The sequence below is a fragment of the Orcinus orca genome, chromosome 9 (assembly GCF_937001465.1).
Source record: "Orcinus orca chromosome 9, mOrcOrc1.1, whole genome shotgun sequence".
Classification (NCBI taxonomy): domain Eukaryota; kingdom Metazoa; phylum Chordata; class Mammalia; order Artiodactyla; family Delphinidae; genus Orcinus; species Orcinus orca.
In genome coordinates this window covers 98,959,271-98,973,575 of record NC_064567.1, presented here as the reverse complement: position 1 = coordinate 98,973,575, position 14,305 = coordinate 98,959,271, and the positions used below count along the sequence as shown (strand labels likewise).

Genomic DNA, 14,305 nt, shown 5'->3' with positions numbered 1-14,305 from the left:
TCCATGTTATGCTCCTGGGCAATTAAACTAATATTGGACGAGCCTGGGGGGGGCGGTCAATGAAATATTTAGGTGATTAAGGATGCTTTCACATTACATGCTGCTACCAAAGATACCCGTTTATTCAAAACAAAGGGACTGAAAACCTAAAAGAAAAAAAAAAGGCGGTGGCTCCTCCTCCAGACCCCCCTCCCCCCCGACGGCGGGATGACTGGGAGGGACAGCGCCCTCCCCGGAGACGCTGCCCTTGCGGCGCCGCTGGCCGGAGCCTACTCCTCGGAGGGGACCCCGCTACCGCGGCGCCCCGGTGACTGCGAACCGCCACAGCCTCCCCGAGGGCACGTCTAGAGCCGGGCCGGGGCGGGGCGCCCGCCGCCTTCCTTAGGGCTTGCCTGAGACCCGCCCGCGGCCGGGCCCGAGCGCCTCGGAGGAGGCTTGTCCCCGCTCGCTCGCCGTACCGCGCGGCCCCGCGGAGGGCAGGGCGCGCGGCCGACATGGGCGAGACCATGTCCCGGAGGCTTAAGTTGCAGTTGGGCGGGGACGCGGATATGGAAGAGCGGGCGTTCCCCAACCCCTTCCCGGACTACGAGGCCGCCGCCGCTGTGCCGGCCGAGGAGCCGCCACGTGCTCGCTCCCAGCTCACTCCCGACGAGCTCGGCCTCCCCTTCCACAGCGATGGGAAGGTGAGTCGGCGACCGGCGGCCGGATTCGGGCCGCGCCAGGCGTTGGGGGAGGGGAGCGCCGGCGGTGGTAGCGTCCACCCGCTGCCCCCTCGCCGCGCGGAAGTCACCCACCCGCGCCGCGCGCTGTTCTTCGGTCAAGGCCCTGGGTTCCGCCGCTGGGCGGTCCGGGGACGGCGAGCTCCCAGCGCGCGGGCTTCGAGCTGCGGTCCTTCCCGGGCGATGTGGCCCTGGAAGGCTGTGGAGCTCTGCGTTGTTAGCCGCTTTCCTCCTGGTAGGCGCCTCCTGGCCCCTCGTGCCTTTGAAATACACTCTTTCGGGGCTCTCGGAAGTGCGGGCCAGGTCTTCGGGGTCTGTTGAGGTGCAGATTTGTTTACCATCGAGGGCCCGCCCCCAGAGCTGTAAAGCGTATCCGCGGACCGCCTGTTGGCACTTTTCCTGGGGCCGAGGTTATCGTCAGCCCTGGCCTCCGGTCCCCTGCCCTTGGAATGTAGGGCTTGGGAACAGCAACCAAAAGGCCTTGTTTCTACACAGTAGTGTTACTGTAATGGGTCTGCTATGTGCGCCCAGGAGTCGGAAATGGAATACGTGTGAACAAGCTAACTCGGTAGGGGGAAGGTGGACAGAAAGGAATACGTGAATATCGGCACAGCTGTTCTCGTTTTGGTAAAGCCGCGCGTTCACCGGTTAGGTTCCTGTGTTTCCACTGATCTCTGTTCCAACTCCCACTTTACCTCCCTGGCTCCCCATGTATTTTGTGTTTGAAAAGGCATTAGTTCGCCCCAATGAAGGCAATTTTGAAAGAGCTATTATTGGTCTGAACATGGAATCTTAGGCAAGTGACTTATCTAAACTCGCTATTCTTGTATGTAATTCAAATCTGGAGAACAATTCCTAACTCACAGGGATGTTAGTGATTGAATTAAAGTATATCAAATGGTCTGTCAAACTGCCTTAACGTGGTACCTGGTAAGCCCACCAATAAATGCATCCTCATTCTTCCCCTGGAAAAGTCAGTGCTCGTGGTTTAGAATTCATATGTCAGCACTGATTTTTTCTCTGGATTTCTTCTGTTTTCACATATATTTCTCTTTTGTTTGTGACTTGGTGTTTAAATCCTTTGTAGTAAAAATAAGTCTCTGGCAAACATTTGAAAAATCTGTCACTCATACATATTATCAGTTGCTGTCTCAATATTATCCTTAGAGTAAGGAGGCTACTGCAGTTTAAAGATAAGTGAAAGGAACCACTATTTGAGTCTCCCTGAGAACAGTAAAGAGGTGAGAACAGTTGAGTTTCATTTTCTACCTCAGAGAAGGAGATAAACACTGGTTCTGAAATTACATGTTTTTCTTTTTAACCTTTTATATCCAGTAAACATAATGTTGACGTCAACTACACACCAAACGGGCTTATGTAAAAGAAAATTAAGCCACAAATAACTAATGGGGCTTGTGATATCTCCATGCAATTAAACAATTAAAATAAGTCAGGGTGGGGGACCCATGCCAGTGGTCGTTGTTATATGCTAAAGGAAAGGGGAAGAGTTTTTTCATGTTCTTGAACATGAAAATGAGAGCACATTAAAGGGAGAGAGGGATTTCTGATTTTGAGAGGTGGATATGAAATGGAGCAGGACCCTGTGGTCCGCACCGCCGCCCCCCGCCCATGTCCTCCGCCCACCTTCCGTCTGTAGAAAAACTGCAGGCAAAGAATAAGTTGAATTAGAGAAGTGAGAAAATGCAGAAGCAAAGGAAAGCAGTCAAACAGGACAAAATAATAGTAGTTTAGTCATGAAGCAAAGTGAAGGACCTTTAGTTCCTCCTCAGGGGCTGTAGATAGTATTCTGGGCCGTGTCCTTTGAGCTGTTTTGTAGAGATGGAAAGCCCCACCAGGTGGAAGAAGTGAACTACATGATGACCAGACTGTAGCCATGACATCACCTGCCACAATTCTGAGAACTGGCCTCAAAGAAATCGGAGCAAACCGACCCTGGAACTGAAAACTAAGTGTTCTTAAAACAAGATGATATTGATCAGACCACCACATGACCAATTTCAGGATGCCTGTCAGAGCTGCCTGTGCTGTTCTGCACGTAGCCCCCTGCTTCCACTTACACACCCCAGAAACTCGCCTTTAAAAGCTCTTACCCACTGGTCATCCTTGGGGGCGGGGGGTGTCAGCCTTTGGACACGAGTACCCCCTCCCCCCTCCCTTGGTTTGCCAGCCTCCAAAATAAAGCAGACTTTCATTTCCACCAGCCTTGCCTCTAGAGTATTGGTTTTAAAGCAGCAAGCAGCCAGACCCCACTTAAGGTAAGAGAATGCTTAGATTCAGGGAAGCAGTAAAATAAAATGAACAAGAATTAAGTTCCCCTGCCTTCTGTATTGATAGATTGGGATTATTACGTCTTTAATGCTTAGAATATTAAGAATGTAATTAAAATAGAAGTTGTCAAACTATGCATTTGTTTTGATAGACATGAAGTTTCATGAATATGAGGGTGTTATGAGTTGAATTGTGTCTCCCCAAAAGATGAAGTCCTGACCTGTGGAATGTCAGAATGTGACTCTTGGGAATAAGGTTATGTTAGATGTAATTAAAGTAAGGTCATGCTGGAGTAAGGTAGGCTCTTAATCCAATATAAACCAGTGTCCTTAGAAGAGAGGCAGAGACACACAGGGAGAGAGAAAATGGCCATGGAATGATGGAGGCAGAGATTAGAGTGATGCATTTGTAAGCCAAGGAATGTCAGAGATTGCTAGCAAACACTGGAAACTAGAAAAGGCAAGGAAGGATTCTGCCTAGAGTCTCAGAGGGAACATGGACCTGCCAACCCTTGATTTTGGACTTATAGCCTCGAGAACTGTGAGACTATAAACTTATGTTGTTTTAAGCCACTCAATTTGTTTCGGCACCCTAGGAAATTAACACAGAGTGTAATTTGTAAATTAGGCATTGAGGAATAATTTTATCATGATGGTGTGTGCTGTTAGTGAGAAAAGATTACGTAAAATCTACCAACACAGTAACTTTATTGCCAAGTATTCTTTAAGTCACTTATTTGATCCCGTTTAGGTTAGCTGTGTGTATGTTGTGGTGTAATCAATCAGTGAAATTCACCTCCAGTTCTAAAACCAGATCAAGTCTACTTCACTGAATTATGTTTCTGTAAGTAGGCTTTTGTAACATTTTGACGACATCGGTCCAGATACTATGAAAAGCAGTGAACCAGTGTAATAGCAGCTGTTTGTGTTTTTGTTTTTTAAATTTGGAAGGTATCTAAAGTCAGCACTGTTGGCTACTTCTCTAATAGCCTTTTCTTCCCTTCTTTTTGCTTGATTTCGCTGTGGCCGTGAACTTCAGGAGCTGAATCATGGTTGATGTACACCAGTGTTTCTCAGAGTGCTTCTCCCATGAGCAGCACCAGGTTTATCTGCTGTATCGTCAAGGATACACTCAGGAGACAGAAACCACACAGCGATTTGGTAGGGAAGGTTTCATATAAAGAATTATTCCTAAGCATAAAGAGATTGGAGTAACGAGAGGTTGCCTCATAAGAAGTAAAGAGAACTCTAAAGGATAGAGGAATAGCCGATATGAGGAGCAGCCCCATTCCTGGGGCTAACAGGGCACTCAAGGGAGAAGCCACTGTTACTATCCATCTATTGCTATGTGAGAAATGATCCCCAAACTTAATAATTTAATAAACAGTTATTATCTCACATAGTTTCTGAGGGTCAGGAATCCAGTTGCTACAGCTTAAAGCCCAGTTGGCTCTTCGTGATTGGTTGTCCTAAGGTTTTGCTTTTGTAACCTTGAGGCATTTACAGGCTTAGGTTTTAGTTTGCTTACAGAGGCTGCCAAGGCAGTAGAGCCACCTCAGCCTAATGGTCTCCTTGTTTAATTAATCTAACAATACCCCTTTTGGTCACGCTCTCATACATGAGAGATTGGTCTCGAATGGTGTATAAGCGCCACCCTCGGTCACCATCAGAATTAAGTTGCCCTTGTCTCATTGTGAAACTCACAGGTTGTGGTGTCAGGTCCATGGAAGAATTGTTTTTGCTGTTCATCCCTTTGTTCACTTGTTTCTGTTTCTCCAAGAGCAGTGAGACCACCTGATGTACTGCTGATGGCTGTGAACATGCGTTTAAGACGGTTGAGAGAATGTAGCCCACCAGGGAGACTGATGGCAACTATGAGGACGATAACACAGAGACTGAAGGCTAATCCTAAACCAGGGCCCCCATGAACCAAACCAGTTGGTATCAAATAAATCAAAGAATATACCTGAAGGGATAGCATCCTGTTTCAGCCAAGTAGCTTATTTGCTAATTTCTTACATTTGCTAAAATATCAGAGGGGTTGATCCAGGTACAGCAGGAAGTATTTGCTTTGGTGCACACTCCTTGTTTAGCCAGTAAGTGATCTAAGCAATTCTATTATCTAGAACCACCTTAGCAAGAAAGCCTAGTGACTCTTGTTGTGCAGCTGTGGCCTTGGCAGTAGATTCAGTGATAGTTGCCAGAGCTAAGGAGCATTATCTTCTTGTGCATTAGCAGAGAGAAAAAGCAAGTAGTGAAGAGGCAAAAGGAATGAAGGTTTTTATATTGGAGATGAAGATCTTGTTCTGGGATCTTGGGAGATGCCATCTGCTTCTGGGGAGGAACCTCCCTGGTCAATTTCACTTCAGATCTTCACCTGGTGTGCAGTTCCCAGAGTCCGGAGGAGCCCTTTTTAGTTGAGGGCTGTGGATCTAAGGTTCAGGGTCCTGAAATTTGGCTTCCATCTGGGTTTGAGGAGGGGCTTTTCAAGGAAGTTCAAGGGCAATTTTTGTTCTTAGTGATTCCAGATCAGAAAGGTGGGAGAAAACTGGAAATATTATAGATAGTTTGGAGAGTCATAGCCAGGTATTTGAAGAAGCTAGAAGAATTCAGGATCCAGTCCAGTTTACAGGTATATAGCAAACCTCAAAGACAATGAACAGGACTAAAATCTGATATGCACATGGTTGTGTTACAATTTTCTACTGCAACATAATTTTTTTTCTCTACAGTCACCCTCATTTCTATTAAAGATAATCAAAGTAAGGCTAATTTGTTTGCAAAATAAGTCATCTCATTAAACTTGGCCTGTTTTAATGAGGGGACCTCCTGGGGGCTGTCAAGGGTCTCCTTCAATGTCCTCTTCTGACAGCGGAACTGTCAAAAGGTAAACTGAGGCATATTACAAGTGTTAAGAGCTTAGTGAGCACAAATGGATTTGAATCAGGCAGCGCCAAGCTGGAAGTGGTTAGGAGCATTTTTGCGACGAGCCAGGGGAACAGTGAGGGGGTTGGGGCACTGATCCTCCGGACAGTCGAATGTCCCCATAACTTAATTCTGCATAGGTCGTTCCTCTGTACTGAATTTCTTCCATATCTGTGGTTCCTTATCCGTGGATTCAACCAACTAGGGATTGTGTGGTACTGTAGTATTCACTGTTGAAAAAAATCCCCATGCGGGTGGACCCAAGCGGTTCAACAAACCTGTCTTCTTTAAGGGTCAGCTCTGTAGAAGAAGCGTGGAAGCAAAGCAAGGACATTCTTGATTGGCTGTAGCTTAAAGCCTAGCTGTCTGTGGTTGGTTGTCCTTGGGGTTTTGATTTCATAACCTTGAGGCATCTACAGGCTCAGGTTTTGGTTTGCTGACTACACTGCCAGGGCTTTGGAGCCACCTCGGTCCAGTGGCTTCTGCTAATGAACCCAACAGTGGGGCTTTGCCAGGCTAAGGGGGAGCGCTGCGTGAAGGGAAAGGCAGGGAGTGGAATCTGACTGCAGAGGAGGGAGCGTGAAGAACATTGGGTGGTAATGGGGCTGAAAAGGTAGATTGGAGCCAGTTCTAAAGGACTTGATGGGTCCTAAGGATTTTAAAACTTTTTCCATACAAAAATGAAGATAAAGAGAATTTTTACTTGGAATCTATAACTTGACATTATCTTGAGCTGTTGGAAATTCTTCATTTTATACTTTTTCACTTAATTTTCTGTATTTTTGCTTTTCACTTCAAAATTTGTTGAATGTCATAATATATCATGGAAGCATAAGGAAATAGCACTTTTCAGTTGCCCAGAAAATACATGGGGTCAGCCAAAAAGTTTGTTTGGGTTTTTTGGTAACATCTTACGGAAAAACCCAAACGAACTTTTTGGCCGACCCAATAATTTTTCTTTCGTTCAGATGAGCCAAAATGGGGGTGAGGGAGGGAATATACTCTACAGCCTTTCTCCTCAAAGTGAGATTTGTGGACCCAAAACATCAGCCTTTCCTGAATGCTTGTTAGAAGATGCGGCTTCCACCCTACACCTAAAGAACCAGAACCTGCATTTAACCAAATTCCCAGGTCAGACAGTCCATATGCCCATTATATTGGAGGAGCGCTGCTCTACATACAGCTTGTTGAATTTTCTTTTAATTTTAACCTCCAGCCAGTTTTCAGTTCCTGATATGGAAAGATATTGACATAAAAGCATAAGGGGAAGATTATGTAGGGGAGACTACAAAAATATTGCAAATCAGCATTTCCCATCTGTTGGGAATAACATGTGGAGTATAGAGCAGGTGAGAACTTGGATAGACCTGGGTTTGACTCCTACTTTTCTGCCACTTATTAGCTATAGCCTTTGGGCAAGTAATGTGGGCAATGATAGTACCTTCCTAATAGATTATGACTATTTAATTAATGCATTTAAACACTTAGAACAATGCCCATTAACATAGGATAATAGCATTTATCTCAGCTTGTAGTAAACGGTTAAGTTGAAAAGGTAATTGAAGTTCTTAATATAATATATTGGTTGAAAGTTGATAATAATATAGTTGTAGAATAACCCATTCCTCATTAGGTTGTTATGGTGTTTAAGTTAATACATTTAGAGCACTCAAAAGGGTGCCTAATACTGATACAATTAGTACCTTGTTACACATAATTACTAATATATAGGTAAGTAGTTTAAGAGTTCAGTTAATGATAGCTATATTAGCATTATTATGTATCCTGTTTTTTGTCACTATAGCATACAATGTGATAATGAAAAATTGCTTAAAGGTTTATATCTTTAGTGGATTATAAAAAAATATTGCATATCCTTTACTTTTTCCTTCTCAGAGAAATGCTTATTCTTGTGCCTTTTCCTTCTGAGGAAAATATAGGCAAACATGCAGTATTCATGTGGGTATGTTCTCAGATTTCTAAATTCCGTACCATACTTTCCTCACTCACATCTCTGCAGTGGGGACACTAACACGCCTGCTGATGGTGGGGAAGGTGAAAAAGGATTATTGGATGTTGGAAAGTCAGCTAAACTCTCTGCCCACAGTTCTGTCAACTCGTGCTCTTTTTATTGGGGCCTCAGCAAAATTGAAAATTGTTGTATATCATGACATGGATCTTCAGATTTGCCTGCTTATGCTTGAACCCCCAAACAGGAGCTCTGAAGGTTTAATCCGTGGTTAGTGAGGGCTGACTGATTCATTTTTGTTTCTCTTCCCCACTTGACTCTTAGAGACAGGAATTTTTTCTTACCTATGCTTGAATTATTATTATTATTTTAAAAACTATCTCTACACTTGATACTGAGCTAGGACAGAATAGATACTCAGTGAATGTTGAGTGAATAAGTGTACTGAAATAAAAAACTTTTTTTATTAGAATCATTTTTATATATTATTTAATAGCATCATTTTATCTTTAAAATCTCTTCTGTATCTAGAATGTTATATGAGTCATGACCTAGGTCCTCTAGACAATCTTCTAACCTAATATAAGACTGTGTAATATACTTCATGGGTGTCCCAGGTGAGGCCTATATTCTGTAGGGTGGCCACCTAGGAGTCTGCTAGGGCCAGAATAGGTTTGAGCCAATTTTACTCAATTTGAATAGAATTGAATATAACAAACTGAGTTTCCTTTTCGGAAAATGTTTCTCTTCCCTAGATTTTAGCTAATGCCGTGCAACAATTGTTTAATCAAAAATGAAACCTAGTTTTTCACCGAGAGCTTTCCAAAAATAAATATAATTTGACCACAAAGTCCTATTAACCTTGTAACTATAATTGTGTATGCTTTGAGCCCTTATAATCAGTTTATTAATATACCATTACTAAGCAGCTGTCCTTGGTTCTTTATGGCAATTACAAACTTCTTTTGTGATTATGATATATATATCCCCTACAGAGTATACACAGCAGATTATCAGTTAATTTTTATGACACAAAATAAGTATATCAGAATTGGACAGATGTGTGTGTTTAGGATATGTAGTCTAGAATATTTTCTATTAATAGTGTTACTGAGTTTGAAACAAGAAAAACAGAAACAGACCTGATTATGTAAATATACAACTATTTTTAAAAGAATGAACTATTTTCAAACATCTAATCAAACAGCATTTCCTTGACACACATTCAGTATAGGTAATGATCCTTCTTCTGTTTATTGAAAATACTGCTAGTGAGGGTAGATGTTCCCCCACCATCTAATTCTTTTTTTTTTTTTTTTTTGCGGTACGCGGGCCTCTCACTGTTGTGGCCTCTCCCGTTGCGGAGCACAGGCTCCGGATGCTCAGGCTCAGCGGCCATGGCTCACGGGCCCAGCCGCTCCGCGGCATGTGGGATCTTCCCGGACCAGGGCACGAACCCATGTCCCCTGCATCAGCAGGCGGACTCTCAACCACTGCGCCACCAGGGAAGCCCCACCATGTAATTCTTTACTGTCAAAACATACAACTTTTTTCCCCTTTTCTCCTTTAGTAATTCACTTTGAGGTAATGATTGGGGTACTTTTGCTTATGCATTTTTGTTTGAAAATAAAGTGTTAGAAAACCAAGCCCACCTACTTCATATGTGTAAACTGTCACAGAGCATCTTCCCCTGGGAGATCTGAGATTACAAAATATACTTTCTTCAACCTGTGCCCTGGATTAAAAAGATTTGTTAAAACCTTTCCTATGAAAGAATTACTTGCTGATGTATATATATGTGCCTGTGTATACATATACTTGTCATTACTGGTATCTATATATTTGCACATATTCTGGAGTGTATAATCTGTGTATCGCACATACACAAAATGTGGGTTAAAAAGCTATTTTTATTATCTTTAAAAATGTAGACAAGTCATTGTTGGCTTTAATTTCTTTGTCTATAACACGGGGATGATAATGTTGTTATAGGGTTATCAGGATTGAATTAGATAGAGTGTCACAAGTGCCCACCTATGTGAGGAGTATAATAAATGATTTTATTCACAAGCTCTCCTGGTGCATTATTCAAACTCGAAGTTTGGTTCACAAATACCTGTTCCAAGCATTACCTTTTGCTTTAGGAGTTATTTATTTGTGCATGTTAAACACCTATTTTGAGAGTTTCCACTATTTGAAGTTAAGATCATGAATTTTAAAGTTAATGATCAATCTCTTTTATGATTTGTGTATTTTTGTATTTTAGGGTTGTATTTCCTCAAACACAGCTTTCATTAAAAAAATACAGAAAAACATGTAAGTATTAGAAATACCCACATCGTTTTGCTTTATAGCACTTTGGGGCATCCTTGTTTGGGAAAATTGCCTAGTATGTAGGAAAAGAATATTTTCTTTCTAATTGCAGTGCAATTACTAAAAATTAATCTTTGAGTCAGAGAAAAACCTCCCAAATTCTTTAGCTACTCGTTCTGTTTCTGTGCTTTGTGGAAGATGTGTATTGTATTCATATGGTGTGATTGAGTGAAAGCTGTAGTAAGCCTTTCAAAAATTTAAAGGTAAACTGTAAATAGAGAATCAAGCAAAGATTTTCACAACAAGGGCTCAACGTAGGGAGGCCCAGGAACTTTTGAATTAAACAGTCTAGCTACAGCCCCAAAAGCTCAGTCTCTTGTTGTCTCATGTGACCTTGGGCTGGCCTCAGGTTTCTCACCTAAAAAACAGAATCATTCAGTAATGTGAAGATTAATTGAAATGTCACATAGAGTACTTAGTGCTAGGCATATGGTAAAGTGCTCAATAATTATTAATTATCTTTATAATAATACCATTATTAAATGAGATTAACCAGTTAAAATTTCTCCAAATAGAATTACAGCATAATAAATTTTTTTCTTTGTTCTTGAGACTTTGGTTCCAACATCAACAAATTAGAAATCTCTTTGATGACAGAGAGTTAGAAAATTAGGAACTAGAAAAGATACCTTAAAGCGAAGGCAGAGAAATTATTTTCACAATGGAATTTTGTCAAGTATTAAGAGGAATTAGAGTGAGTAATAGCAAGCCTTAGAACTATACTCCAGTATCATTTATGAGGAATAAAGCATATGCTTTGGAATAAAGTTATCATGCCAGAGCTAAAACTGTACATGAATGTGTTAGGCCTGCATTCAGCTACAATAAACAGAAGACTCAACTTGGAAGTATCTTAGATTATTTTTCCTGTATAACAGGAAGTCTAGAAGTAGGCAACTCTTGGTGTTGATTCATTTAAGGATTTCTGCAGTTATGTTGGTCTTTCTCTCATTTTTTTGTGCTATAGTATAAGATGGCTGCTCTAGTCCCAGATTTCTTGTCAAATTTTACAGTAGGACGAAGGGAGTAAAAAGAAGGGAGTACCAGCTGTATCTTTCTCTTTTATCAAGAAAAATGAGAACCTTCCAAGAGCCCTTAGAAGACTTGCACTTATATCTCACTGGTTAGAACTGTGTCATATGGCTGCCCCTGGTCATAAGGCAGTCTGGGAAAGCAAGTAGCTCTTCTGGGGTTGGATGCATTGCTGCTGTGAATCTAATCAGGATTCTGATAAGGAAGGAGGGTGTCCTGCAATAAGTGTGGGCTAGGTACTACCTTATGGGTTCTGCCACACCAGGTAATGAAGTGGTAGTACTCTAGTTTTTTTCCTTCTCATGAAAACTATTCTGTATCTCTTTGATTAATGGTGGAAACCAAAGGTCAAGACACAGGAGGCTTACATTACTAACTTGGAGTCAAAAAGTTATTAAACAGTTGGATGGAGAATCAGACATCTATCCTCTTTGACACATAACAGCAGTACATGTTAATTTTTCTGATCCATGAAAACAGGATATCTTTCTATTTGTTTATCTCTTCACTTTCTTTCATCGGAGTCTTACAGTTTTCAGAGTACAGCTCTTTCACCTCTTTGGCAAAATGTATTCCTAAGTATTTTGTTGTTTTTGATGCTATTGTGATGAGACTGTTTTATTTCTTTTTCTGGATAGTTTGTTGTTAGTGTATAGAAACAACTGATTTCTATATATTGATTTTATATCCTGCAACTTTACTGAATTTATTGGTTAGTTCTATCAGTTTTTTGGTTGAGTCTTTAGGGTTTTCTGTATATAAGATCATATCGGTAAATACAAACGGTTTAACTTTTCCTTTCCGATTTGGATGCCTTTTATTTCTTTATCTTGCCTGATTGCTTTAGCCAGGATTTCCAGTACTGTGTTGAACAAGAATGCTTAGAGTGGCACCCTTGTCTTGGTCCTGATCGTAGGGGAGAAGCTTTCAGCCTTTCACCATTGAGTATGAAGTTAGCTATAACCATATAGTAAGTATATGGCCTTTGTTATGTTAAGGTGTTCTCCTTCTATTCCCAATTTGCTGAGAGTTTTATCGTGAAAGGATGTTGTATTTTGTCAAATGCTTTTTCTGCATCTATTGAGGGGATCATATGATTTTTATCTCTTGTTCTATTAGTGTGATGTGTCACACTTATTGATTTGCATATATTGAACCATCTTTGTATCCCGGGGAAAACTCCCACTTGATCATGGTGTAAGATCCTTTTAGTGTATTTTTGAATTCATTTTGCTAATATCTCCTTGAGAATTTTTGCATCCGTGTTCATCAGGGATATTGGTGTGTAGTTTTTGTTTCACATAGTGTCCTTATCTGGCTTTGGTATTAGGGTAATGCTGGTCTTGTATTTGGGAGTGTTCCCTCTTCAATTTTTTGAAAAAGTTTGAAAAAGGTTGGTGCTAATTATTCTTTAAATGTTTCATAGAATTCACCAGTGAAACCATCTTGTCTGGGGTTTTCTTTTTTGGGAGGTTTTGTATTATTGATTCACTCTCCTTATACATTATTAGTTTACTCATACTTTCTATTTATTCCTTTTTAAAGATATTTATTTATTTATTTGGCTGAGCTGGGTCTTAGTTGTGGCACGTGGGACCTTTAGTTGCAGCATGTGAACTCCTAGTTGCAGCATGAATGTGGGATCTAGTTCCTCGACCAGGGATTGAACCTGGGCCCCCTGCATTGGGAGCACAGAGTCTTAGCCACTGGACCACCAGGGACCACCACTGGACCACTGTTTCTGATTTGGCCTTGGTTAGTTGTATGTTTCTAGGAAATTATCCATGTTTTCTAGGTTATCTGTTTTGTTTGCATATGGGTTAATCTGCATATAACTTACAGTCAGCCCTTCATATTCTCGAGTCTTCCACATCCCTGAATTCAACCAACCATGGACCATGTAGCACTGTAGTATTTGCTACTGAAAAGTATCTGCATATAAGTGGACCTGTGCATTTCAGACCCGTGCTGTTCAAGGGTCAGCTGTATTTCTGTGGTATCACTTGTAATATCTCTTGTTTAGTTTCTGTTTTTATTTATTGAGTCTTCTCTTTTTCTTAGCTAAAGGGTTTGTCAGTTTTTTAAAAAAATCTTTTAAAGAAACAGCTCTTAGGGACTTCCCTGGTGGCCCAGTGGTTAAGACTCCATGCTCCCAATGCAGGGGCCCAGGTTCAATTCCTGGTTGGGGAACTAGATCCTGCATGCCGCAACTAAAAGAGCCCGCATGCTGCAACTAAAGATGCTGCAATGAAGATCCTGCATGCCACAACTAAGACCTGGTGCAGCCAAATAAATAAATGAATATTAAAAATAAATTAAAAACAGCTCTTAGTTTTGTTAATCTTTTCTATTATTTCTCTAGTTTCTATTTCATGTATTTTTGCTGTGATCTTTGTTATTTCCTTTTTTCTGCTAACTTTGAGCTTGGTTTATTCTTTTTCTAGTTCCTTGAGGTATAAAGCTAGATTATTTATTTATTTAAGATCTTTCTTTTTCCTTACTGTAGGTATTTATCACTATAAACTTCCCTCTTAGAACTGCTTTTGCAGCATCCTATAGTTTTGGTAATGTTGTGTTTCTATTTTCATTTGTTTCAAGATATTGTTTGATTTCCCTTTTGATTTCTTTGACTCATTGGTTGTCTGGGAGTATGTTGTTCAATTTCCTCATATATGTGGATTTTCCAGTTTCCTCGTTGTTGATTTCCATTTTTATACCAGTGTCAGTAAAGATACTTGGTATGATTTGAGTCTTCTGAATTTGGTTAAGACCTGTTCTGTGCCCTGTCATATGATCTATCCTTAAGAATATTCTGTGTGTACTTGAGAAGAATGTATATTCTGTTGTTGGATTGAACGTCTTATATATGTCTGTTGGGTTCATTTGGTCTAACATATGGTTCAAGTCCAGTGTTTCCTTAGTGATTTTCTGACTGGATGACCTACCCATTGCTGACAGTGTGGTATCGAAGTCCTCTGTTATTGTTGTATTGTTGTCTG

The 14,305-nt window shown here is 41.1% G+C and overlaps 1 protein-coding gene across 5 annotated transcripts in view; it reads left to right on the top strand.

Annotated features, from left to right (window-relative positions):
• The first annotated feature begins 458 nt into the window (after positions 1-458).
• The window catches only part of LANCL2 (LanC like glutathione S-transferase 2), an 82,104-nt gene continuing 68,257 nt past the window's right edge, over positions 459-14,305 (top strand). For 2 of the 5 annotated variants that reach the window (XR_004478723.2, XM_033411277.2), the window contains exon 1: positions 462-683. Coding sequence is in view for 3 of the 5 variants with exons in the window: in XM_033411277.2 (XP_033267168.1) it covers positions 495-683 (189 nt within the window). In the remaining 2 variants the exon portion in view is untranslated. Of the gene's footprint in view, positions 684-14,305 lie in introns of all 5 variants that reach the window. The other 3 variants (XR_007479258.1, XM_033411275.2, XM_004283007.4) reach the window with 3 other exon arrangements.